This window comes from Watersipora subatra, chromosome 1 (assembly GCF_963576615.1).
Source record: "Watersipora subatra chromosome 1, tzWatSuba1.1, whole genome shotgun sequence".
NCBI lineage: Eukaryota > Metazoa > Bryozoa > Gymnolaemata > Cheilostomatida > Watersiporidae > Watersipora > Watersipora subatra.
Genome location: NC_088708.1, coordinates 2,860,259 through 2,886,794, shown reverse-complemented (window position 1 = coordinate 2,886,794; position 26,536 = coordinate 2,860,259). Strand labels below are relative to the sequence as shown.

General features: G+C 36.6%; 1 protein-coding gene across 1 annotated transcript in view; it reads right to left on the bottom strand.

Moving 5' to 3' along the window:
• Positions 1 to 26,536, bottom strand: part of LOC137386111 (nascent polypeptide-associated complex subunit alpha, muscle-specific form-like) — an 81,858-nt gene that overhangs the window by 11,661 nt on the left and 43,661 nt on the right. The window contains exons 5-11 of the mRNA XM_068072811.1: positions 26,243 to 26,281; positions 26,088 to 26,160; positions 25,856 to 26,005; positions 11,373 to 11,466; positions 10,744 to 10,866; positions 9,789 to 9,924; positions 3,608 to 4,479 (exon numbers count right to left, since the gene is read on the bottom strand). Coding sequence (XP_067928912.1) covers positions 3,608 to 4,479; positions 9,789 to 9,924; positions 10,744 to 10,866; positions 11,373 to 11,466; positions 25,856 to 26,005; positions 26,088 to 26,160; positions 26,243 to 26,281 — 1,487 coding nt within the window. The remainder of the gene's footprint in view (positions 1 to 3,607; positions 4,480 to 9,788; positions 9,925 to 10,743; positions 10,867 to 11,372; positions 11,467 to 25,855; positions 26,006 to 26,087; positions 26,161 to 26,242; positions 26,282 to 26,536) is intronic.

Here is a 26,536-nt window from a genome sequence, read left to right as displayed (position 1 = left end):
ACATGACATTTGGTTTTAGTTTTTGCTCTGTTATTACTTTCTCTAGTTAGCCCAAACTAACAATATACCATCGGAACCCTTTCAACAACAGAACATGACCAATAGTACCTAACAAGGTAACCTTATAACAAACTAGATAATGCTGAGTACAAAAAAGAGTGTTTTATGAAATGAAAATACAGCTGTTGGAGCTCTAGTTCATATTGCATGAATGCTGGCCATTTTATTTTGCTGTTAGAAATGTTAAGATAACATGAACTCAGTTTGGAAATAAAGAATAGAATATAGAATAAATTAATGCAAAGTTATATAACAAATTTGAATATAAAACAAACTGGAAGTGGAACCCTGGAAAAATGTAACATCGACTAATAAATACATTTGTATCGTCCAAAATATAATTATCGATAGCAGAAACCTCCTAAAATGAATGACAAATTATAATTGCTCCAACACAGAAAGGTTTTGAATTTAAACTAATAGACATGTTAACAACGTTAAAACGAAAACACCATATAAAATTTAAGTCTTTTTTTATAGAAACAAAAGGTTTCAGTTCATTGAGTTTTGCAAAACATCATTTTTCTATTGGTTAGATCCCCAGGGCTGATACTCTGAAAGAAACACCCACCTGGATAGGCCCAGACTTGGATATTGTACCCCCAATCACCTGGTTGGTCAATTTGAATTTGGATATTGTACCCCCAATCACCTGGTTGGTCAATTTGAAATACACCCCCTAAACACTGGGAGTTTTCTAAAGGACGCCCAGGTTCTAAGCCCTGCTAAACATCCAATATGATTCATGCATTAATAAAGCAGAAAAAACCTACAAACAAAATTCCCAATTTTATTTAGATACGTTTTTATTTCGAATTTTTTGTTTGTTTAGTATTGCAAAAACGATCGTTTTTTTTCTGCAAACGGCTTATTTTTTGTTGCTAACAGAGACTGATATATTGTAGTTTACTATTAGTAAAAAATTAAACAAAAACAGGCAATTAGCTAACCATAAATCAATTTATAAAAACCATTCGTGTGGCGACATAATAGTTGCTCTGCCGACTAGCATCAGTATCGCAAAACGACAAAATGTCACTAAGCCTGCAAAAAGGGTTAATAAAACTGATTCCAAACATCAACCATCAAATCATCATTTTAATTTACAAAGGAAAACATAGTAAATATCAATGAAAGAAATAGCATATCATTCGTTCTGAGTATATGGCTAAAGAGTTGCTAAGATGATTCAGTGTCGACTGTCTCTTTTCCATTTGTTTCCCGTCAGCAAGCATGCAGATTCTAATGCGATTTGTATTAAAATGAAGACGGGAATTTCGGTGCAATTTTTTGGTATTACTTTGGCTGAATAAAACCTCAATGAGTATGGGCCCTTTTACTGGCTTGGCTGTGGAAACCACCCCTAAAGTAGCAAATTCACTGACAGTGCCTCATGGTCTGAAAACCCCCCCTAAAACGTGATTTTGGGCCGAACCTAATGGGCCTTTTAGGGATGAGTATCAGCCCTGGGGTTAGATCAGTCATGGCCAACAAATATAACGTTTCCTATTAATACTTTACAGATGTACAGAGATTTATAGTGTGATGGAACTTAGGTTGATATAGCTATGACAAGGTTTTCAAAGTCTTTTATTAATATTTAGAAACAGTTTGAAACATCGCCATGAAATGTCTATTATTTTGCTGTTATTCGTTTTTTTCTCACTACGAATGAAATACGTGTACCGCACTTTTCGGACTATTAGCCGCTACTTTTTTCTGATGAGTTGAGCCATGCGGCTTATATAAGGGCGCGGCTATTCTGTGGTTTTTTCTTTCACCGCTAGGGCGCATTAACCAGACTCTCTGGTTAGTGGACCTCCAGCGGTGAAAGAAAATACGAAACAATGCCTAACGGTACTGTTCCGTTAGGCACTAGGTTAAAAAGCGTCAGTTAATACAAAACAGTTAGACACTGTTCCGTTTAAACAACAATGTTGCTGCCGCCTTAAAAAGCACCGTCCTGAGTTCTGCGGCCTATAACAAAGGTGCCGCCTATGTATTGTTTTATTATTGTTTTTTGGAAAATAAAGCAGATGCGGCTTATATAAGGGTGCGGTTTATAGTCCGAAAAGTACAGTGACTGTTTAAAACTGCTTCATGAGCAGTTTAAATATGTTTCGGCCATGAATATATCAAGTTTGTAGATATTTTGAAACATATTATGCTCATTCACCAGTTGTTCAGTTTCATAGTTTCTGTGCCAGTGCAACTTTGAAAAAATGCGAAAATGGCATCCGGGTCATGTAACCCTTGGTGAAGTGCGAAAATGGCACCTAAAGAGTTAACAACTTTCCATCGGCTGTGAAGCACTTGAAATAGCACAATTCTTTTTGAGCTGTATATCCTATTAAAGCTACAAGCTTGCAAAACCTAATGAAAAAAAAAGAATTCAAGCCGTGCAAATAGTTTTTTACACCCTTTTAAAGATGTTGTTTTAAAGATAACTGAAGAAACAAGGATTGGAGTACACCAAGTCTGACAGAGTGTGTATCTTTTGTTCTTAGAACTGCTCTCAGTTTGTAGGCGATATCTGAAAAACTAAGTCCAATCGACTTAAAATTTTGAAAATGAACTTACAACCAACCACGCCCAAGTGACTAAAACTTCCTAACCCCACCTAAACAGGAAGCGCTGGAAATGAGGCGCAACAACGCAGCTTAGTATACGTGAGTTTAAGATCATGTGGGAGAACAATTCCCCCAATTATCTCAGGGTCAGGTTTCAAAGTGCTAACATAATGTACTTGTTTGTACAGTACTTGATTTAACCTGCTTTGTGATCACTTAAAGTATTTATTGCTGTTTATTGAACTCTAGAAATAATTAAGCAAACAACATACGATGATTTTGAGAAAGAAAACATTGCAACGAATCACTTCGCATGAAGAGGTTTGACTGTACTAAGTTTCTCTACAATGAAATAACGTTGAGATTTCTTTCGCTTGAAAATTTATAGAACTAGCATAAACCTATATTTTAACACCATGCCGCTCTATTTTTAAACCGTTTTTCACATACGTCAATGTATCCAGACCGCATTAAACAAGGAACTACTATTAGCCTGATACAATTAGTAATTATTTCTGTGATGTTGCTTTTAAAGTTTTAATGAAAAAAGCCGAAAAGCTTTATAGTTGGAAAACGGCCTTCGATACAAACAGAACCAACTGAATAATTAATTGTTATAGAACCAAGTTATTATTAGTACGATTTAGTGGACACTTTTCTACTGATCACTTTCTATTATGGATTCATAAAAATCAAAAAATGTCAAAGTGACGTTCCAATAGAAATGTCTTTCAATTAAAGGGTGGCGCTCTATTTTTCAAAGTGTTCCAAGAACTACGCAAGTAAAGAATGTTGCAATAATCGAATTTGACAAAAATGTATCTTTTCCTTGTCTAACAAAACCAGTGCTGCCCTTGTTAGGATGTGCATTCACCTTTCACAAGTGTTGAAAAAAAAAACAATGTGGGTACATGTAATACATAATGAAATTACGCAGATGCTTTTATCTTGACAAATTAAAATGCTTCAACATGTACCTGTCAGGGGTTTTTGGTCTAGGGGTGTCTGTATGGATCACATGCTGGCGGCCAGGGGTCATTACACTTCGAGCCTGTTGTTGATTAACACCTCTCAATATTCCGGAATAGTAGGTGCTTGTTTGCTTATTTGGAGACTGTGGAGTGCTCCTATCAAGGGTTGGAGACATTCGACTCCTCCGGGATGCTTCAGCGCGAGTACTTCCACTGATCGGAGACGACCTTGCAGGAGTACCTTTAGTGCTTGGAGACGCCCTTGCAGGAGTACCTCTAGTGCTTGGAGAGGCCCTTGCAGGAGTACCTTTAATGATTGGAGACGCCCTTGCAGGAGTACCTTTAGTGCTTGGAGACGCCCTTGCAGGAGTACCTCTAGTGCTTAGAGACGCCATTGCAGGAGTACCTTTACTGCTTGGAGAGGCCCTTGCAGGAGTACCTTTAATGATTGGAGACGCCATTGCAGGAGTACCTTTACTGCTTGGAGACGCCCTTGCAGGAGTAACTCTAGTGTTTGAAGACGCCCTTGCAGGAGTACCTCTAGTGCTTGGAGACGCCCTTGCAGGAGTACCTTTACTGCTTGGAGACGCCCTTGCAGGAGTACCTCTAGCGCTTGGAGACGCCCTTGCAGGAGTACCTTTACTGCTTGGAGGCGCCCTTGCAGGAGTACCTTTACTGCTCGGAGACGCCCTTGCAGGAGTACCTTTACTGCTTGGAGACGCCCTTGCAGGAGTACCTTTACTGCTTGGAGACGCCCTTGCAGGAGTACCTTTACTGCTTGGAGACGCCCTTGCAGGAGTACCTCTTATGCGACGAACATTGAGACCAAGGTCTGGAGATGCTGACAGCCCAACAAGATCCAAATCAGGTGATACAGACTACAATTAAAATAATAGATATACGGGCCTAGGAAGCATACAAAAACAATATTTTGGTCGATTAACTGTTTCATCTTTTGAGCTTTAAATAATTAATATTCGAGATTAGGTTTTATAGAGCTGTCGAGATACTTTTGACAAATTTCAATTCTAGTAGACTTGTTCTAAAATGTCGATAAAGAGTCTAACACTAAATATCAGGTTTGGCACTACCAAGTTTTCACACATACGGCTGAGCATGCAAGCGCATACGTTTTGCAATTGTGATTGACATGTGACGCTTGGTTGGGGAAAGTGCTTTATAATTGAGCCCATTTATGAGTGACTAGTGAAGGCGCAATCATCTGTTTATTATTAGAAGAACGCTAAAAAAGGTTGTTTCTGAATTAAATATATTTGATTAGTGATTCTGCTAGAAAATAACATCATTTTATACATTGGTAGAATCAGATTACATAACAATTTTAAATAATTTGAGTTTGTCTAATGTTACTATCAATGTAATGCATTTATACGCAAATAACATAGTTAACTTTTGACATCCTTATTAATAAAATCTTAGCTGTACAATAACAACAATAACAACTTAGCTGTGCTAATTAACAACAAACATTGGTTTTCTAACTGACTTCTGAAAACACTTGATTTGAACATCTGCTTATGCGATTCGACTAAACATACAATCAAACCTCGACTTACGATTAGCTTAATATTTGAAAGTAGTAACAGTGAACATGCTGGCTGTAGAAATTATGGGTGAACGCGAAAAATATCCAGTTGAAAAAAAAGTTTTACATATCAACTTAAGGTTAACTTAGTGTAAGTGTGACCAATTCGGCATCATTATTAGCAACTCTACCTATGCACAGCCTCTTTAATCACTAATCCATAAATTCACTTGTCGTTAACATAAAAGCGAAAGAGCAATCTAGAAATATTTATTTACTTTTTTACAAAATGCATTTGTTTTAATACTATATGTGATCAATTGAAGTATTATTACCACATCACGACTTTGAAGCGAATTAAACGAAATACAACATACCCTACAGGATGAAAATACTCGATGGATATAAAAATTTGCGATTTCGCGAACAGTCAATTCCGCGAAAAACTAGTTCTACAGTGCACCCTCGAGATACGATTACCCTGATATACGATTTTTTTCACCTTACGAAGTCAAACATCGTGAGATCTTCACCTCGCTATACGAATTTTATTTCACCATACGAACTTGAGAAAATTTCGCCCGAGTTAAAATTCGGCGGTCGGTCTGCTCATAGCGCACGTCGAAATACCGAAATATAGTTTGCCGAAAACATTTTCAGAACGTTTAGAAGAGACACGATGATCGACTTCTTTCATGTCAGCAAACCACGAGGAAAAAATTCGTGTAAAATACACAATCTAGAGCAAATATTCGTTTGTAGCGTTATAATATATTTTACTATAAACATTTAAGCCAGCATGCGTATATAACTACAAGTATCTACATTTAATTCGTTAGCTATGGAATCTGAGACCGATACAAATGTTACAAAACGAAGGAAAAATGATTTCTATGTCAACAAAGTTGGATGCGACCGATTGCATTTGCAATTATTAGAAGGCCACGCACGCGATCAGTATTTAAGTTTAAATTTAAAAGATACCATCAAAGTGGAGGTGTCACGTCATACATATGTATGACACCACTACAAACAAATACTCTCCTTCCATGTCCAATTTTAAAGAACAAATTACAGTACGCGCTTGTTGAGTTGGGACAAAACTACTACTTCTATATGTGAGTGATTGAGTTATTTAAAACCTTTGCAGCTGTTTGCATAGATATTTAAATGAATAACTTGTTGCTACCCTAGGACACTTATATTTCGCTAGTATTTAGTTTCGTGAATAGCATACAGAATAAAATTTCACTGCAACTTAATTTCGCAGCTCTGATGAGTGCAAAAATATAGTGATGTGAAAATAAATGCAGTGGAACAAACATAATTAGATTCCTCAGGTTCAGTTCACCGCAGGCCTGTGTTCACTGGTTGCAAGTTGGAGTGGCTAATGGTAGGCGACTAGTTATGAACACCTGGGGGTGTTGAGGGGGCGGTGTAAGCCCCCAACAGGTTTTTCTTATGTAGGGCCTCAGTCGTTCCTCTCTTGTCAAGTTTTAATAAATTTTATCGGAAAGTATAAACATTTTTCTATTTTTTGAGATTTGTTTTGTTTTAGGGGATGTGACTGACGAGACGTTTTAAAATTAAAATAGGCAAAACTTGACCACAGATAAAAGGCTCAGAAAAAAGACATCTTTTTCTTTTGAGCGTTATAACAAAGATCAATTTTGCCAATTTTATTTTAAGTTCATACGGAGGTTTCCACGCTTTAGATGGGACATGGCCAAGCGGATGTTTGGTAAAACTTGGTATTTTGCAAACCTTTATAACTACAGCAATAAAAACCCTCTCCATAGCTGGTGGGCAAATAACTTTTCGAATAAATGATGTTGAAGTCGAGTTATCTGAAGCAATTTATCATTGCGTGGAAACGAACCAAACAAATCCATTCGAGTTAACCTTGTGTTTGAGATGAAATGTTACATTTTATTCAAGGGCGAGTTATCCGAGTTTGACTGTACTTAGCCGCGAAAAGTTCCTAAAAAGTTGGGACGGCTCAGCCGGCCAGGGAATACGGGCCTGGTTTACCGATAAAAAAAAATTTCAATTTGGGACTAGTTTGTAATTGTGAACCGCAGGTAAAATGGTGTTGGCAAGGTCGATAGTACAATTTGATCGCTTGCTGCCATTTGTTTCTTGGACTATCAACGAACAAAGCTATTTAATTTCGCATTTTCGCTCGTTCGTTATGATAGTTTAGTTTCGCACATGAAATTTTCGCGAGAGAATGACTCGGCGAAAACGCAAAAGTTAGATGAGGCGAATACATAAGTGTCTTATGGTATGTATTTCTGTTTAATATATTTATCTCTATGTTAAGGGCAGCGATAAAAAAAGTAAATACTCATCAGGCATCGTGGCTGAGTTAGTGCAACAAGTGTATGAAACGTGAAGTGATAGCGATCATAACCCGAAAGCGAGTTTTCTTTAACAATATCCATTTTGATTCTTCCTCATTCTTCAGGGTTCTCTTTTGGAATAACATGCTTTTTTCGAATTTACCATAGTTTTCGGACTGTAAAATGCACCTCTATATAAGCCGCATCTGCTTTATTTTTCCAAAACCATAAAAAACAATACATAGGCCACACCTTTGTATAGGCCGCAGGACGGTGCTTTTTAACGTGGCAGCAACTTTGTTGTTTAAAACGGAACAGTGCCTAACGGCACTATTTCGTATTAATCGACGCATTTTATCTTAGTGCCTAACGGAACAGTACCGTTAGGCATTGTTTCGTACTTTCTTTCACCGCTAGAGGCGCACTAACCGGAGATTCTGGTTAATACGCCTTAGCGGTGAAAGAAAACGCCACAGAATAGCCGCACCCTTATATAAGCCACATGGCTCATATCATCAGAAAAAAGTAGCGGCTAATAGCCCGAAAAGTACGGTAATGCTTTTTCCATAGTATCTGCCTGCAAGTCCACACTTCGATAATCCATTTAGCACATCCACTATCATCTATCCATCCTTTTTGTACAAGAATCACAACTCCTGACAGAAAGTTGTCTTGTGGCATGACATTCTGTTAACAACGTCCACATTATCAAAGGTGGCAGTTTCGTACTATTCGCAAGGCGGGCCAATACGATGGTGAAGTATTGTTTTTCCTGCTCTGAGGTCTTCACTAAAACTGACGGCTCTCATTCTTTTGTTAATTGTTGTCCGTATTGCTGACGGCATAAATGCTGGTGCTTTTGAAAGCATTTTCTCAGGGACGCATCACCCGCCTATGATGCCGAATGAACTACTGGCGATACCATAATTTTAAAACCAAACTTCATAACTCAACTTATAAGCCGGGTTGACCGGTATGCCGGAATTTATGTTATTTTATTCCTGCGCAGGTTATTTAATAAGCAAGTTAATTACGAGAGGCTGTCACCTGGAAGGGTTTAATTTTTGTTGTTTGTATTGACGGTAAGATGGTCGAACTAAAGTATAACAGCCATTAGGCCTGTACACACTATTGCTCAGATCGACGATTAGCTGTGCGATTGACCACAACGATGGGCTGCTATAACGTCACTTTGTGATGAGCGACCAACGTAATCGTTGCTAGCAAGGATGCAATGGACTTTCAACATGTTGAACTTTGACACAGATGATCGTAGCTATTAGCATCTTGATTGGCTGTTTGTTGACCGCATTGGATCCAATTTCAACAGTTATGAAGATATTGTCAATTCACATTCGCCAGCATGGCGAAGAACTACCCTTGTGACGAATTGCATAACCAGATAATAAAAAGATAACCAAAGGACCCGCAATATCACCAATCCAATAATTTCTAATTGGTTGTTGGTTAAGCTTGGTTACCATATCAATTGCGAGACTCCGGCGGTAGCTTCGCAGCAAAACGCTTGCGACGCTAAGCGACATCTGTTCACATATAAAGCTGCATCGCTAAACATAATAGCGTAATCAAATAAAATTCTCACTTGCCATGCCGTTTCTATAATGGTGACCTTCACTTGTACGGTGTATTTCAAGAAGGTTTTAGCCTGCGGCCTTCTGCGTAATTTGAACAGCGCTAAACTATTGCGTTGCCGCCAACAACTACCGGCGGTACCCGGCGCGTAGGTTCCCATTTCACTGCTAATAGTCTGCGGTGCTGTCGCCGGTGCTTTGCGAAGTATATAGGAACTAGTCTTTAGCAATCAACTACAGCTAATCGCTCATAATGTGTACACCTTATCGTTAGTGATGTAAAAATAGCTAATCTCTGTAGTCCATCGCAGAGCTAAAAGTTGATTTGAGCGAGTGTGTACGGGCCTTTGTGTGGAAACCAATGTAGAGGTAAACAAATAGTTACAATATTATTTTACAACTCTAACGTTCATCACACTTTTCTCAAAAGAACATTTTGAGTACCTCATCCGAAGTCCTATCAGACTTAAATCATAAATTTGAATACAGTTGACTGAAAAAAGAAAAATGATCATAAGTGACCAGCCTTTCAGGAGAAGAAAAATACAAACCATAAATCCGCACAACATACCCGACTTTGTGATGACAGGTCTCATTTGATAATGAATAAATAGAAAATTACAAAACTTGTGAAACCCTAAGAAAGACTTCAATAATCAGTTTCTGCACAGCTACTGAGTGAAAATAGAAACTGACGTCAAACTCACATCTTCAGGGCTGTGGGAGAGACGTTTAAAAGCTGCTCCTTCCTGCTTGCGCTGGGCGGAGTAAAGACGCTCTTCAGTCTCAGACATGCTAAGGTGGGGTACGTGTGGCGACTTGAGAACAACATGCTTCTTAGTTCTAAAATACAGAGCTGGTTAAGATAAAGGAGACCTGATAGGGAGACCTACAGTTGTTTATGCAAGACAATTGATTTGAAGAAATACACCGTGTAACTCACTTCGACTTGCACTAAACATTGTTTAAACGTGCTTGCCTCATATTTTGTTTCAATTCTTGCTCATTCGCCATTACCTAGTCACCATTAGTGACCTAGTCAAATTTTTTAAAATGTAATGATGAATAATTCTTACATAGAACTGATTGACCATACAATTGACCATACAAAGAGGCTTTACTCTTTAAGCACTTCTAAACAAAGTTATTTTCCCTATAATAACTTATAATAACTGAAATGTTTACAATTGGTTACTTACGTAATGTTTATTTATTCATTTACCATTTTAACCATGCAATTCTCAGCGGGTAGCATGGCTTAAACTCGCGCAGCAGAAAATCTTTAGATTATTGATGATGCTGTTGTAAAGGTTATCCCTCCGATCAAATTTCAAAAAGCTATATCATGTTTTGAACTAGTTTATTTCAAATTGCTGACGATGACAATGTAATTTTGACTCCTTAACTAATTCTACAGTGAATATGTCACTTTTGTTGACGTTTCTGAGTGACTTTAGCACCCAAAATCACTTTTAGGTAAGCCTGACAAAACTTCCTATAGCCGTCTTTAGTTTTCTTATATTTTATTATTATCATACGATTATAATTAATATTAATTTTCAAATAAAACTCACAATATTTATATCATTTCAAAATATTCCGTTTGGTCAGTTTGAAATGAACATGCCCAAGTAAATTGCAACACTCTAGTAGGCAACCCACCTTTTTGATGAATCGCTGGCTCTAGTGCCTGCAGCACTCTTAGATGCAGGCGACTTTTTCAATTGTGGAGACTTGGCTGGGGAGTGCTTTGCAGTTGCTAATTTCTTAGCAGACGGTATGCTTCTGTTAACAGGAAAATCTTTGCAATCAGCAGTCCACCATTTGCAAACAATGAAAAAGAATTGAGTTAACATGGTAGTTATATATCTTTATGATATAACTTTGAACACCAGATACACGTATATGTAGGCTTGATACTTGGCACAATGCATATAATCCGTCCTGAGACCGTTTATAACTTTACATTATAGGAAATTAGTAGGGATTTATGTTATAGGGTAGACCGACACTAACACGTGTACCAATACTGATAGGGCACTACTATATACAATAGAGATACATCTATGTCACTCTCTCCCAAATGCGGCATTAAAAAACTTTTTTAAAGCGAACTGAGACAGTCATGATTCAAATCGAATTTGAGAATTTGCACCGCTTGACGTTTTATGGAATTTCTTACATAATACGCAGCAAAAACTTACATAAATTTTTTAAAGCTAAGTGGAATATATGTATATTATAGGAGCGATAGTTATAGGAACATCTCCTGTATATAAAACGAAACTTACCTCATCCCTTTGAGACTCTCCTCTTCTATTGATCCTACAGTTGATCGTTTTTTTAACAGGCTCAGTCGCGGTGATGCAACAACTTCTGAGGCACCTGACAAAACATTTTCAATTTTTATGTAGTTAATAATAAGCACACTTCACCAATTGGGTATTATATGTATTGTAATCACGTTATGAAAAATTGAAATCGCACGAAATAAATCGTATGTTTTAATATAGTAGGAAGGCATGGAGAAAATACTGTGAGTGATCTAATACATGAAGAAAAGTATGTTGCACACAACAGCGTTCACTGTAGCTCAAGAGGCATATCAGTTATTTACTCCCTACTGTACCAAGGAATTTTTAGTGTGCCTAATTTTAGGTATAATTATACCTACGAAGCTAATCAGTTAATGTAAACCTTTCTTTGGATGCCATTAACTGATGGTAAAAATTTGGTAAAGGAAATTCTTGGCGCTCCACACTAAAAAGTGTTTACTGCCATAATGCAGACATCAGATGTTAATTTCCAAACTGACCAGCTAAGATTTCCAGCTAGGATGCCATCATGGCTGCGTACAGAATGCGAGAGGTTCGACACTCACCAATCTTTTAAACCAATAACAATAATTGAAAGCCCTATCTCTTCCATAATGTCAAATAACAGAACATGCTATTAGTGCAGTGCAGAAACATAGAAGCCTTAAACATGGCGGTCACAAAAGGCTAGCTAATCACATGGTGTTGCGCATGTGCTAGCCAACAATGACATGAGCCTTTCTGTAATTCTTTCTGTACCTCATACGTCTGTCTTGCGGAAAATTTTTCTACCCAGTGTTGAGGCTTGTCTTACAAATCTTTTCATTTTTAAAAGTAATCTGTCGCTTCACTAATATAAAATAAATCAGCGATAAACGGAATAGCTTGATTGAATTGTTATAGGTCAGGGGTCTGCAACCTGCGGCTCCGGAGCTGCATGCGGCTCTTTCACTCCCTCCCTGCAGCTCTCTGACTGAATTTTTTCATTTTTACCATAATTATGCCAAGTAATTAATAAAAATATAGATGTTTTATCACTAGATTGTGTAACATAATTTAAAAAATTGTAACTATGGTGATAAATCAAACATTGTTGCTTGCTATGCGTAATTTTTATGCGCCGTAAGATGGCCAAATATACACCAACCGGCCCGACACTCCTTGAATGTTATTATCCCAGGTAGGCAAACTGTGGCGAATACTAAGAAAAGTGACAGAAGAAAATAGAACATTTAATCTTACGTAGGCTGATTCATTTGCTTTCACTGCTGATGAGACTGGTTCACCAGCAGGGTTGGCAAAAATATTGATATTTTCAAAAATATCATATCATTGATATCTATCATGATATTTATTGATATTTATTATATTTTTGAAAAAAATTTGAAGCTAGGTTGAACTTGCATGGTGTTTACATTGTGATTGATGTATTTTATAGGTTGTATGAGACCAGTCAGCAATGTTTAATACCAAACACTTGATTTATTGTAGGCTTAATATAATATTTATAAATATGAAAATGTTCGTCAACCATTGGATTGGAAACAATGACATGAATGCAAAGTGCAAACAAAATAGTGCAAATAGTAAATACACACTATGATAGTCCAAGCATGTTTTAATCACTGCATTTCCATGATTCGAATCATTCGCATCTTGCGGATTTGGAGTTGTGCGCTAGTTGCGCACAACTCCAAATCCGCAAGATTAAGTGTTTTCATGGACTACTCTACGACATTCGCATGATGCAGATCGACTCCGGCGCTTTTTTGAAAAAAGGTAAAGAATTGTACGCAGGAAGTTATGAATAGTTAGCGGCGTTGTTTTGTTGTTCGCGACAATCATGCTTAGCTCAGTGGATACAGCGATACATTTCTTTTGTTGCTTGGTTTTACTTACGCTATGTTTTGGAATTAGTAATGCCATCAGAAATAAGATAATATTGGCCCTAACTTTTCAGTTATGGCAGCTGCAGCAACTCACTGTTCCAAGGAAAAGGAAAGCTCCGGACGGATGGATCAGCCTCCAATCCGTAAGTATGACAAAAATAAACCATTTACCTATAAACCATATAAATTATAGAAAGGCTTCAGTAAGTATTTAATTTATCGTTCTAAAGTACATCTAAATAATATGTACCATTTTTTATGCTTTAGAGAATCGATTCTTGGTACGAAAATGTCCTTTTAAAAAGCCTAGATGACAAATGGATTGAGAATGTCAGACTCCCTCAGGAAGTTGTAGACAGGCTGTGCGATGAGGTGCAAGAAGACATGGCACCAACAATTGAATGTGTGAGATCGCCAATTTCACTGAAAAAAAGGTACATGCTCAACTATATGCATCACATTCAGTCGTCTTCGTGTTGTCGCTTGAATAAATTTAATGATCTAATTTTAAAATCAGTATTTTGCGTAACTAACATTACTGCAATCAGGTTAGCACACTTACAGCAATAAGCTTTGTTGTTATAACTAACATGTAAGCAGATAGATGATGATGACGATTGAGCCTTGTCAAACTTTTGTAACAAATTATCCTGCACTAGATATTCAGTGTTGCAACAAGCAAAATAAAGCTATTTTAAGGCATCTCTTATTTTTATGTTGCAGAGTATGGACATGCACATTTCTAAAAAGGTATGCAATTATATTTTGAAAATTATATAATCTTGTCCCGTCTTTGTTTATTTTAGAGTTTGCATCGCCTTGTACAAGCTGGCATCTTGCGCAGAATATCGAGTGGTTGCTGAAGCGTTTAGAGTTAGCAAAGCTACCGTCCATAGATGTATGTACGGCTTCTGTGAAGCAATGGCCAAACGAAAGTCGAACTACATCAAATGGCATGAGCTCGAAGAAGCTTTACAGCGAGCTCACCATAACAGGCTGAAGTATTGCTACCGTCAAGCTATTGGAGCTATTGACGGGACCCACATTGCCATCACTCCTCCTTCTGACAGATACTCCGACTTCATATGCCACAAACAGTATCCATTAATAGTTTTGCAGGCAGTAGTAGACCCATACTTCAAATTTAGGAATATCTACTGCAACACGCCTCGTTCAGCGCATGATGCGACTGTCTTCCACAGGTCACCTCTAGCAGGCTTTCTGGATGCTAGACTTCCAAAACATGACTTGATGATCAATGATGTTGCCGTGCCTTTGCACATTTTAGGTGATCCGGCTTACCCCAAATCCGCACACATCATGAAAGGCTACCCAGGTAAAATCTAACACCAGCGCAGGAATGCTTTAATGTATACCTCAGCAGTACCCGCAAGTGTCGAAATGGCATTTGGGAGACTGAAAAGCCGTTGGATATGCTTGAGCAAGCGGTTATATGTTGCGAACACTGTAGTTCCACTGCTCATTACAACATGGTGCATGCTTCACAACATTTGTGAAAGTTTAAAAACTCCTGTACCACCTGCAGCTCAGGAACTCTTTCAGCAGCCAGTTACGATCTCCGACTTAACTACGGATAAGGAAGCACAACCTATTCGCAAAGCAATAAAGGACCATTTATTTGAAAACTATCCTTTGCAAAAATCTTTCTGCTGCTAAGCCCTATCTATGGAGCCTTATAGTGCCCGAGTTTGCATCCCGAGACAATAAACCGAGTTATATTTACAAACGCGAGTTTGTAAAAATAAGGTGCAATATACTACTATTACGGTAGCATAACTGTAGATCTGTTTATATTAACAAAGGTACACCGACAGGCACCCGTTAGCAAATAGAAATTAAACTATGATTGTCTGTACTGTAAAACTAGAACTTTGGCGAATTAGAGTGTCCCGGGTTAGCAACCCGAGTTATATTTAAAAAATCAAGTTTTTAAATATAACTCAGTTTATCAACCTGGTTGGCAAACCTGGGACACTCTAATTCGCCATAAATTGTAGTTTTACTGTACATACACAGTTTAATTTCTATTAGCTAATGGGTGCCTATCGGTGTACCATTGTTAATATAACCAGATCTACAGTTATGCTACCGTAATAATAGTATATTGCACCTTAAGTTTACAAACTCGAGTTTGTAAATATAACTCGGTTTATCAACCCGTGTTGCAAACCCGGGGCACTCTAATCCGTCAATTATATCTTTTAAATTCTTTGTCAATCTAACATTATACTAAAGAGTCTGTGTTTTGTCTGTCTTAACAATTTTATAAGCCTAGTCATTATGTTACTTCCCCCATTTATATTACTCACAATTACCTGTATCTTATAATCGTTTCTTGGTTCACAATTTGGCTGGCCAGATAAACCCTTGCTTAACTGTTACTTCATTTTGGTTCCAAGCTCATGCATATGTTTGAAATTCCGATTAACAGATCAATACCTTACTATTGCACTTAAAAGACAGATCTATCAACTCGTTAATGTTGGAATTAATTTAATAGTATTGAAATGACAGTTGAATGCGGGTACCTTGCCAGTCAGATCGGATGATCACAAACTACGCACAAAGTTAGTTACTTTGTTACTGATTGCGGTTGCCATGAAACAAGCAAATGAACTGCATTATCAGAAAGCTGCAAGGTGTGGTTTGACGACTTGAGTGAGTGATAGAGTTGAGTGATATTGAGTTGAGTGATAATTATAGGAAATAATATATTAAAAAAAAGTAATATAAACGACGATAATAATACGAATAATATTTAATAATAATACCTGAAGAATAGATTAAGCCTGATTAACTTATTAACTAATCCAACAAATCGTTAAAGGTAGATCTTGATTCCAAAAGAGCTGCAGAGATCGATTGAGCAGGAGATAGGGGGTGAGAGGGTGACTGCACAGGGTGGTGAGCAGGTGGTTGCAGATACTGGTAAGAGGGTGATTGTGAAGGTGGTAGAGTGGATAGTTGCGAAGGTGGTTGAGTGGCTAGTTGCGGAGGGGGGTTAGAGGGCGATTGCGAAGGGGGTTGAGCGGGTGACTCGGAAGGGTTGTACGCAGGTGAGTCGGAAGGGTTTTACGCAAGTGACTGAGGAGAGTGGTACGCAGGTGACTGAGGAGAGTGGTAGGTGGGTGACTGAGAATGGTGGCACGCGGGTAATCGAGAAGAGTGGTACGCGGATGCTCGAGAAGGGTGGTGAGCTGGTGTACGATGGTATTCGCTTTGCAGCAAAGCATTGGTGAGAGCCGAGGTTACATCTTTCATAATAGATTTAAATCCACTCAACAAATGGTCATTGCTTTTATCCAGCATTCTTCCCATCTTCTCATACAGTTCATCAGAAGCTTCGGCCCTTCGTTTGCGAGAAAAGCTGTTTCTAGGAATGGTTCGAGAAGATGCAGAAGGAGAAGAAGCAGAGGAAGCAGATGCAGAAGATGCACAAGAAGATACAGAAGAAAAAGAAGATGCAGTCGTTAATGTGGCCGTTGATGTAGTTGTTGATGCAGGTGTTAATGTTTGCTCTTCTCCTGTATAATAAAACAAAGACAAAATGATTATTTAATGTGTTTCAAGAAAGAACATCAAGTTCAATTTATTTATAATATAGCCTGGCTATGACAGTGTAATTTTTTCATTTAAAGGTTGACTTGCAATAAAATTAACATTACCGTTATTTGGTATCAAAAGATTCACCATGTCTTACTTTGTTGTGTTGTAGGTGCAGAATATGTGGAAATGTGATTACAAGCTCTTAAAAGCTCAAAAACGAAAAGCCACCGTAGATGGGAATCTCTTTATTTCGATGACGTAGCCATAAAATTTGATTGTCTTGCCACGTGATGTTCTCACGTGAATTGAAAGGCCAATAAAAAGCTTAACATAAAACTTATCAAAGCACTAGTTTATGAGAAAACACTTTGAGTTTTACCGAACACCCCGTATCAAATATAGATACTCGCTACTTTACAGTTTTGTTTCGGTTTGGTCTAATCGGCAAATCGTAATCTGATCATGTTACCCAATACTTCGCAAATAATTTCTGCAGCACTTTTCGATTATCACAAGTGACCAACAGGCTCGTCATGATTATCAGAACATGATATGTACTCCTTCAAGCTAAGGCTAAAAAATTAAACGAATTTTTATGGTAAGTTATAGGATATCACTGCTAAAAGTGACAGCATTACGATGACGATAAAACAGACGCGTAACAACAATAGACATGGTTTTATTGAATGCGTGAAGTATATTTGTGAAAATATTTCGACGAGTAAGGTTGCATGAATGTGTAAACAGAAACCATCTACCACAGCTACGTCACATTTGAGCCATTTTGGAAAGAGAATCCAAACTACGGTGGTCTCGTGAGGCTGCTATTAACTGTTCATTTTTGAGCTTTTAAGAGCTTGTAATCACATTTCCACATATTTTGCACCTACAACACAACAGAGTAAGACATGGTGAATCTTTTCGTATCAAATAACTGTAACGTGAATTTTGTTGCAAGTCAACCTTTAAAATAAATTTTTAAAGTTTGCGCAGTGCCATAAACCTGTTGAGCTTCCTATAAACTTTACATAGATACCTTCGGCTCTCTGAAGTTTATCTGCATCGATCGCTGCAAGTCCTGGATTAACATCATTAGCGACTGGTCGAAGATCAAGAAGGTCGCTGGATATTTTCATAAAACCGCCAGCTTGACGGTAGAGCTCCTGAATAATAAGCAAATAGATAGCTATACAATCCAGATGTATTTTGGCACTTCAAACATTTACATAAAGTTTCTAACAAAACGTTATCTGCAATTAGTGTGTGGTTCTTCCAGACTGGAAGGAAGGCTGAGGAAATTACATACATGTATCGTAAAATTAAGAGGATCACAGTTTTAAGTCAACAGAATTTAAAAATATATAGATAACCTTTTAGAAGTTCATTTGAGATTATTTTAGGCAATTTCCAGCTTCAATTTAAAAAATCACACTGATTCATTTATTGTTTTTTTTTCAACAATTCTTACAGGTCTGCTATGTACGTAGGCTAATCTAACCCATCTCGTATGTTATAACATCATTTTCAGCTTAGATGTTGAAAGGCATGCATGTTAAATCTTGAACGTAAAAAATGACAAATTTCTGTTTAAAAACGACGATAATTATACTAGATCGATTAATTCAAATCAAACGTTTTTACATTTTTCATACTTGACCACATAACTTACCAGAATTAGAACACTCTTTTTCCTCCTCGTAGCGTTTTTTTAGGGCTTTCCATTTGTTTCTTCTTTGTTCGAAGTTTCTGCTGCCCTCAAACTTATCTGCTAAACTTTTTAAAAATTTCTTGATTTCTTATTACTTTTCCATCGATTCGCTTTTGCACCTTGTGCTCTTTTATTAGCAATAACATTTTAAATATTTTTTCATCGCTAAACGGTGTATTTGGCATTATTTAATGATAAAGCAATATTCCCAGTTAAAAACGCTTGAAGCCGAGCAGCCAAGTACGAGCGGAAGTACTGAAAATGTTTAAAACTGAATAGCTGGTGCGGTACGTCAATGCGCTTCATTCGGATCATGCGCATCGGTACTGTTTTTATGATTCGCAAGCGTGATGGATTCAATTAAGTTTTGCGGATCAAAAAACTCGCTTAGCTTGCGGATTTATACTGTTTCCATGACGCGGATAACTTGCGGATTGGCTTAAATTTGCGAATTATGCGCTTCATGGAAACGCAGTGTATGTCCTACTTTTGTCTAGTTTGGGTATTTGCAAACAAACACCAGCTTGCCAGCCTTCACGACACCGAAACAATTTCTCAACTTGCTGTGAACCAGTCAACATGATGAAAATACACACTCAACAGCAGCAGTCAAAGTTATATCATCATATTTATAGATTTATACTGAGCCAGAATCCTTTGAAGCTAGTCATTGAAAGATTTATACAGAACATGATGAGATGAGTTACTCTGTCATCTCAGTGAGTCAGTGTAATGTGCTTACAATTCTGTTTTTGGGTGTCAAATTGTTCAATCCAAAATCATGGATTATGAAGTTCAAAGGGTTTTCAGCAGGCTGGTCTTCCAATAAGGCAATAAAATATCACAGATTAACATGAGATGAGATAATCAGATTAGGGAGATGGCACTGGAATGAAGGAATACAATTTAAATCTGAAAAAATTCTTCTTAACTCAAACAATCAACTAATTAATTGGTCTAGCCAATGTCACCGCCTTGGTCTGGCTGTCTTTGTCTGTGTTGGGTAAGCCTAATAGGCCCCTATGCAAGTATTTGATGATTTTAGGTATTATTTAGCATTTCTAAACTGTTAGCAATAGTTGTAAGGTGAAAACGGAATGATAAAATGGATGTTTTTCAAAAATATCAGAAATATCGATTTTTTTACCAAAAATATATCTAGCGACGATATTTATCAATGATATATATCGTTTGATATATATCGATGATATATATCAAACCAACCCTGTTCACCAGTTTGCTTCAACGTGATGAGAAATTTGTAAACAAGTCTTATTGTCAACTGTTGCAAACGTTTTGTTAAAAGGACTGAATTAAACATGAAGTTGCAATTTTTCTTAAAAGTAACCTTAAAAACGTAATATTTTCACTTTACGTTCAAGCTATTATTAGCTATTTTATTGTTCTTTGCAAAAGTTTAATTTTGCTTTCTCAACAGTTATATTATTATACATGTCCCATCTTTTCGTTTTATGGTGTAAACATGGTATGAAATCATTAAAAGCTAAACAAAAATGTTACATGGAATAGTTATTTTTTTTAAATTAAAATATCAAAAGGGGTTTGTGGCTCCCGCTGCGTTCTTTTCTATTGGAAACAGGTCCAAATGGCTGTTTGAGTGGAAAAGGTTGCAGAACCCTGTTATAGGTAAAGATAATCCCATGACCAAACACGAGCGGAGCGATTGTTTGGGAGATTTATGATACCTAAATGCATATATGCACACAACTCACGAAAATTATTCATCAACGGCCGTCGCAAACCCTTGTACCGAAATATCATCAATAAATTTAACCATTTTTTCAATGGAGTCGTTTAAGTATAATAATGATACAAAACACATATAAACCCATTTAAATATGTTACCAAGTCTTTATTATTTGTAAAAAATTGCCTAAACCTTACCCATCTGATCGGATTATACATAAATAGACATTAATTTAGCCTGAAATCGTTATTAAAACTTGACAAGCCTTATTTTTATCAAAATTAAGACCGACAAACGAAACGCCGAGCAGCAGAGAATAGAACCATAAGTCGTGCGCATTTTGCACAAAAAAACGTGCACATTTCACCAGTCTATGGTATTGTCTAATTGCCGAAGGTTTCTGTAATTAACATAGAGGTACTGAAAAGTCATCGTTTCTTTTTTGCCGATTGCAAAGTAACAGACATTTTGGACACTTATGGGTACTTTGGTATTCCAACCGATGTCCAAAGCAGTGAAAGTAAAGGAAATGATGATGATATTTGTTCTAACGATTTTTGTGAGATTATTACAATATTTATTTATAAGAATAATTATTCGATTTTATAAGATTTAATTATAAGAATAAGCATTCGAATTTACAAGATCAAAGTATATAGAGACCGATGTTGGGCAATTTGTTACTGTTATTATTTTTTCTAAATAGTTTTGTTAAATAGATTTTCTAAAAATCTATATAAATATCAACTTCTTGATATTGTTAGCTATGACGTTTTGAAATGTAAACAAATTTGTGCATTGGTTTTCTATTATTACTGTATTACTATATTAATAATATTGGTTATTCTAATAATACCAGAGCATTGTACTTCTAATAGTGCATTTATCCTATTGCGGGGGAGAGATATAAACATAATCTTTTTCCTTTCATTATTGCTGTTTGTTGTACATAATAACACCCAGTACATTACAGCTACCATTGCAGTTATCCTATTGCACTGCAGTGCCATTTGACTGCTAATATTGCATTTCTCAACCATCAGTACCCTTTCTTTTTTCCAATATCACTTTGGTCGTGGGCTGTATGACAGGGAAATTTCTAGTTTTAAAATGTCAGTTAACATTTATCATACAATAAAAAATAAGCTTACCAACTTTGCAAATAAGAGAAAGAACAGATTCTTATCCATTATCTAAAGTAGATTATCTTGATGAAAAATTTTACTTAAATATCTAGTATCCCAACAATTTTATACACAATTCAATATACAGTAATACTTCAACTTACGAGTGCTCCAACGTACGAGAAACTTGAGATACGAGCCAGCTTTTAAGCAAGTGTTAGCACTAACATACAAGCCATGTTTGAGATACGAGCACGTGAGTCAGTTGCCAAGTATGCCGGAGGTGTTTTATGAGAACAGCATCACTCTGTATTTTTCAACTGCTCAGGTTATACTTTTGTACCGTGTTTTTTGTGCGCGATTTTCAGTGCAGAATTATGTGAATTAAAAGTACTGTGCGTTGACTGAAAGTTTGCCAGTAAAATGAAGGATAATGCAAAGAAAAAGCGAATGATAACAGTTGATATTAAACGGAAAATTATTCAAAAATATGCGAAATGTGTATGCGTGATTGAGCTAGCTCAGCAATTTGACAGAACTACATCCACAATTATCAAACAGAAGAATTATATTCAGGGCATTTAGTTCGCAAAAGGACTAACCATAATTTATAAACGGCACAGCGACCTTCACGACCACTGATGGAGAGACTGCTCAGGCATTGGATAAAAGATAAACGATTGGCCGGAGACAGCGCATTGAAACGATGCTATGTGAAAAGGCCGGTGCTATCTATAAAAACTATAAAAAAAGACATTCGGACAAGTTGGCTAATGGTCGTGCATTAACCCTTTGTGACGACACCTGTGTTCGTCTTAATTGCAACATGTTGAAAGGGCGACAAAGGCAAACGTCCGTAGATAGGTTTATCTTAAAACGGCCGGCTGGTCGTGAAAGCGAAACAAAGGAAAAATTAGCTAACCAGCGAGAAACTTCAAACTATGAACGCCAAATAAATTTTAATTACGTTAAGTTGAAAATGAAAGTTTGCTTTCAGGTTTGCTTCTAAGTTTGTCTTTTAAGACATTGATAAAATCCAGATTTATCAAAGTCAACTGTTGTAATGAAGGATAACTTACATCTCCCTCCCTGGCAAATGCTAGCGTTAGCTGCTATTGTATGTATTTAATTTTACATTTTAATTAATCACATCTCCTTGCATTATTTTTTATTTGTTGCTTTTTTGAAAGCACGTAGTAAGTTAGGACAATAACCAACATGTTCTTTTTGTTACAATATCTTGTTTTGAGTGTTTTATTTGCATTTTTTAGAGCATGAAAACCAATCAATATATATTTAATTGTTCTGTATATAAATAAATTGCACCAACATGCGAGCAAATTAACATACGAGCTCAGTCTCGGAACGCATTAAGCTCGTAAGTCGAAGTATGACTGTATTAATCTTTAGCAGACCAGTCTCAACAATATCGAGGTAAGCGATCCTATGTGGATTCACTTTTTGATCGATATTTTTAAAATCTTTGTTATATATAACATTTCTTATATAATTATAGAGTAATTTCGATACTATTTGTACTACTATTTTAAGGCCAATATTTCTGCTTAGCACACATGTACAAGCAGTACACGTGGCTATAAGTCTCTTTCTTTATGTGAAAAGTATGTATTTAAAATGGCTATAGATGCGTAAAAGGTTTGCTCTTGCTAAAAAAACCTGTTTGTACGCTAATATTGACATATTTAGCAGTGCAAAATATTTCAGGTCAGAAGACACCGCAGAAGATATTGAACAATCAGAAGCTAAAATAAGTCAAAATAAAAGCAACAATGAGATCGCAACTGGGAATGGAGGCCATGCAAACTATGCCAAATAACCTTTTTGCATGAAAGTTTTTATTTTGGTTTCTGCATGTACTCTAATTTATAAATATTGCTTGTTTATGTCACTTGATTTTGAATAAATATTTGTATCATTCGATAGATTATAATTCAACAACTTATAAATTTGCAGCACGCCATTTGATAGCATTATGGCGGTTAGCTAAACTGGGTTTTCATGGATCGAGGCTCATGACTCATCTTCCAAAGTACAGTGCACCCTCGAGATACGATGTTGATCCGTTCCAAGATTGGCATCGCATAGTGAAAAAATCGTATGTAGGGGTATAGAAACTATTGTAATTACACAATGCAAAAAAATGGTAAAAATCGTCCAAAATTTTTATAAAAATGTAGTACATATTGAAAATTAGTAACAAAATAGTATGTTAACTTTAGTAACTATAGTTACCTACAGTAGCTGCATTGTATTAAGTGCACCTAGTGATTATGATCTGCAAAACTGTAAAATGCAACATCATGTGTATACGAAATGCAGTACGCACGGTAAGGAGTCCTTACTATCAAGACGTACGTATAACATAAGCTTTTAATTTACTTCAAATATGTTTAGCTTACTAAAACACAATCAAAGCTAGTTAAAGCTGAGTTTCAGTATGTATTTTTAACGATTTCATTAAATTATAACTTTTCCTCACTAAAATCTTTTCGCTTCCCAGCTTTCACTATAGCCTTTAGCAAGTCTGGTTAAAACCTTACATGCCCGTAAAAGCCATGCGTTGCAATTCTCAAAAGCGGCCTCTCGTACACTTGACCATATAATGGCCATCAAAAAATGAAATTTTATTTACTATACACTACATATACTATAGTGTACACACCTTTGGAGTGACGTGACTTGAACTGTTGATCTAGTTTATCATTTTTTTGTCGAAAAAAGCAGAAATTGCCAGGAAGACACAACTTTGCTGCTGGTACAGAGAGTGCTCGAAGAAAATAAGCTAACTTAGTGCGGATTATCACTTATTGAGGATGACGCTTGCTCGTGCACTGTAAATGCTGGTGCAGTGCAGAAAATTGCTAGCTAACATTTGTAAAAGGATTCAGAGAAGGTTGTACAGTAGTTTGTCTTGAATGAAACGTGCACAAAAATCAATGTGACCATACATACAGAGGTTTGTACGTATTTATACCCTACAGGGTATGGTTTTAGCAACTTCTAGAAAGTAATGTGGATGTGTCAACTATCTTGAGTAGCTAGTTATATATGAGTTACATACATACGATGATTTGTATTTACGTAGTAAAAAACAGGCCCATCTGCAAAGACGTGGTTAAACAAGAAAATGAAACCTCAAAATGAAATAAATAAAACATAAAATGTATTGAATAAAGCATGAAAAAAATGCCACACAAAGAAGATAAATAATGATACGCACTGTACAGTAATGTTTTTATGTACCAGTTCACATCGGTAAATTAACACTTAACACTTTTCTGCCGATGTAGGTTTTTATGTCTCTTCTACATCCCGTGTATTGCTTTCAACTCCTTCAAGTCGTCAGTCGTAAGCTCCTTCTTGTGCTTGCTTTAACGAATTTCTTATTTTTAATAATTGCAATTGTTTGCGAACATATTACTTGGCAATATTTACAATACAGGCGTCTTCTTCCTAGTTATTTATGACCTCCAACTCTGTTGTCATAGAAATAATTTTTTTTTGTCTTGTAGAGAGATTACAACGCTAAAAATGAATACTCGCTCTCGATTATGTACTTTTCACAAAATTTCCCACGTGGAACGCTGACCTAAGAGAAGACGGTCATCATGTCTCTTCTAAACGTTGTTAAATGTTTTCGGCAAACCGCATTTCGGCATCTTTGTTATTTCGACGTGCGTTATGAGCACACCGACCACCAAACTTTAACTCAGGCGAAATTTTTCTCAAATTCGTATGGTGAAATAAAATTCGTATAGCGAGGTGAAAATCTCACGATGTTCAACTTCGTAGGGTGAAAAAATCGTATATCAGGGTAACCGTATCTCGAGGGTGCACTGTACATAAAAAGCCAACCGATTTTTGCTGCAAACTACCAAACATACCAATCAGTATAATGAACTTGTATAGCACATTTTAAATACATTTATAAAATCAAAATATGAATTCAAATTTACAATACCTAAAAAATTTGAAAGCTTAAAAAAATTGCAGCACAGGTAGATCAACTTATAGAGAAATTATTCAGCTTCCCAATGCATGTAGGTATTTACGACAAATTGGAGGTAACGTGTAGCGGCTTTCCTGCAGCCATGCCTGAGGTTTAAATTGCGTTAAAAATTGGCTCGGTAATTTAAGCAATTACAAGTGATATGCATTCAGTAGTGAAAATGTTAAAAAGGCGATATAGTGATACGAATGAGAGAATTTTATTTATGAAACGGCCCTAAAACCATGGTAGATTCATAATTAGTAAAACGATACGGAGGGTTCTATGGTACCAGATGGAAATAAATGTAATCTCAAGCTCCAAGATGAAATGGCTATAACTTATATTCTTTTTATTTAAAAATGTCTCATTTCAGACTATGATAGATTCCAATCTACAAAGATACTAGTGAATAAAGGAGTAGATAAATATAAAAAGGGTGACTGAGACATACCAGCTGTAATAAACGGCGTTGAGCCCCTACGGACAGGTGTTCCAGGAGGCAGTCTTTGGTCAAATAACTCAGGACTCAGATTGGCTCCAAATGATACTTTTTTTCTTTTGCTACTAGTCCAGGCAGGAGAAGTAGACTTTCGCTTAGCAACTACAAAATCCGCCATAACTTACGGTTCAGAACCATGTGGTAGTAATGAGACATTAAGTCACATATAATGAAATCAATATACCTGCTCTCTCCGAATGCTGATTTATTTCTAACAGACTGGCCCTTCGGTTAGGGGAGCGGATGTTTCGAGGTATCTGTAAAATAAATAATGTACATCCACAGCATGAAATCAACAACGCATACGAACTGCATCTGTGTTGAATAAAATGGATGTACCTTGGATTTTGTAACTTCAGACGAGAGTGGTGGCTTGACCTAAAACATATATGATATAATACAGTGCTTTGGTCGATATTCGTAAAGCCATCTTTTCTACAATAGCAGATGGTAAGAAATAAGATTGTTAATATTCTATGAAGTACCATTTATTCTCAAAAAATAAGACCAGGCCAGTCTTGAGAATGAATTTTAATGAGACGACCTTAAAATAAACCAGAGAGGCTAAGCTTTTTGGTTCGATTCTTCACTTCCCCTTACCATGACATTAAATGTGTCAATTTTAACACAAAA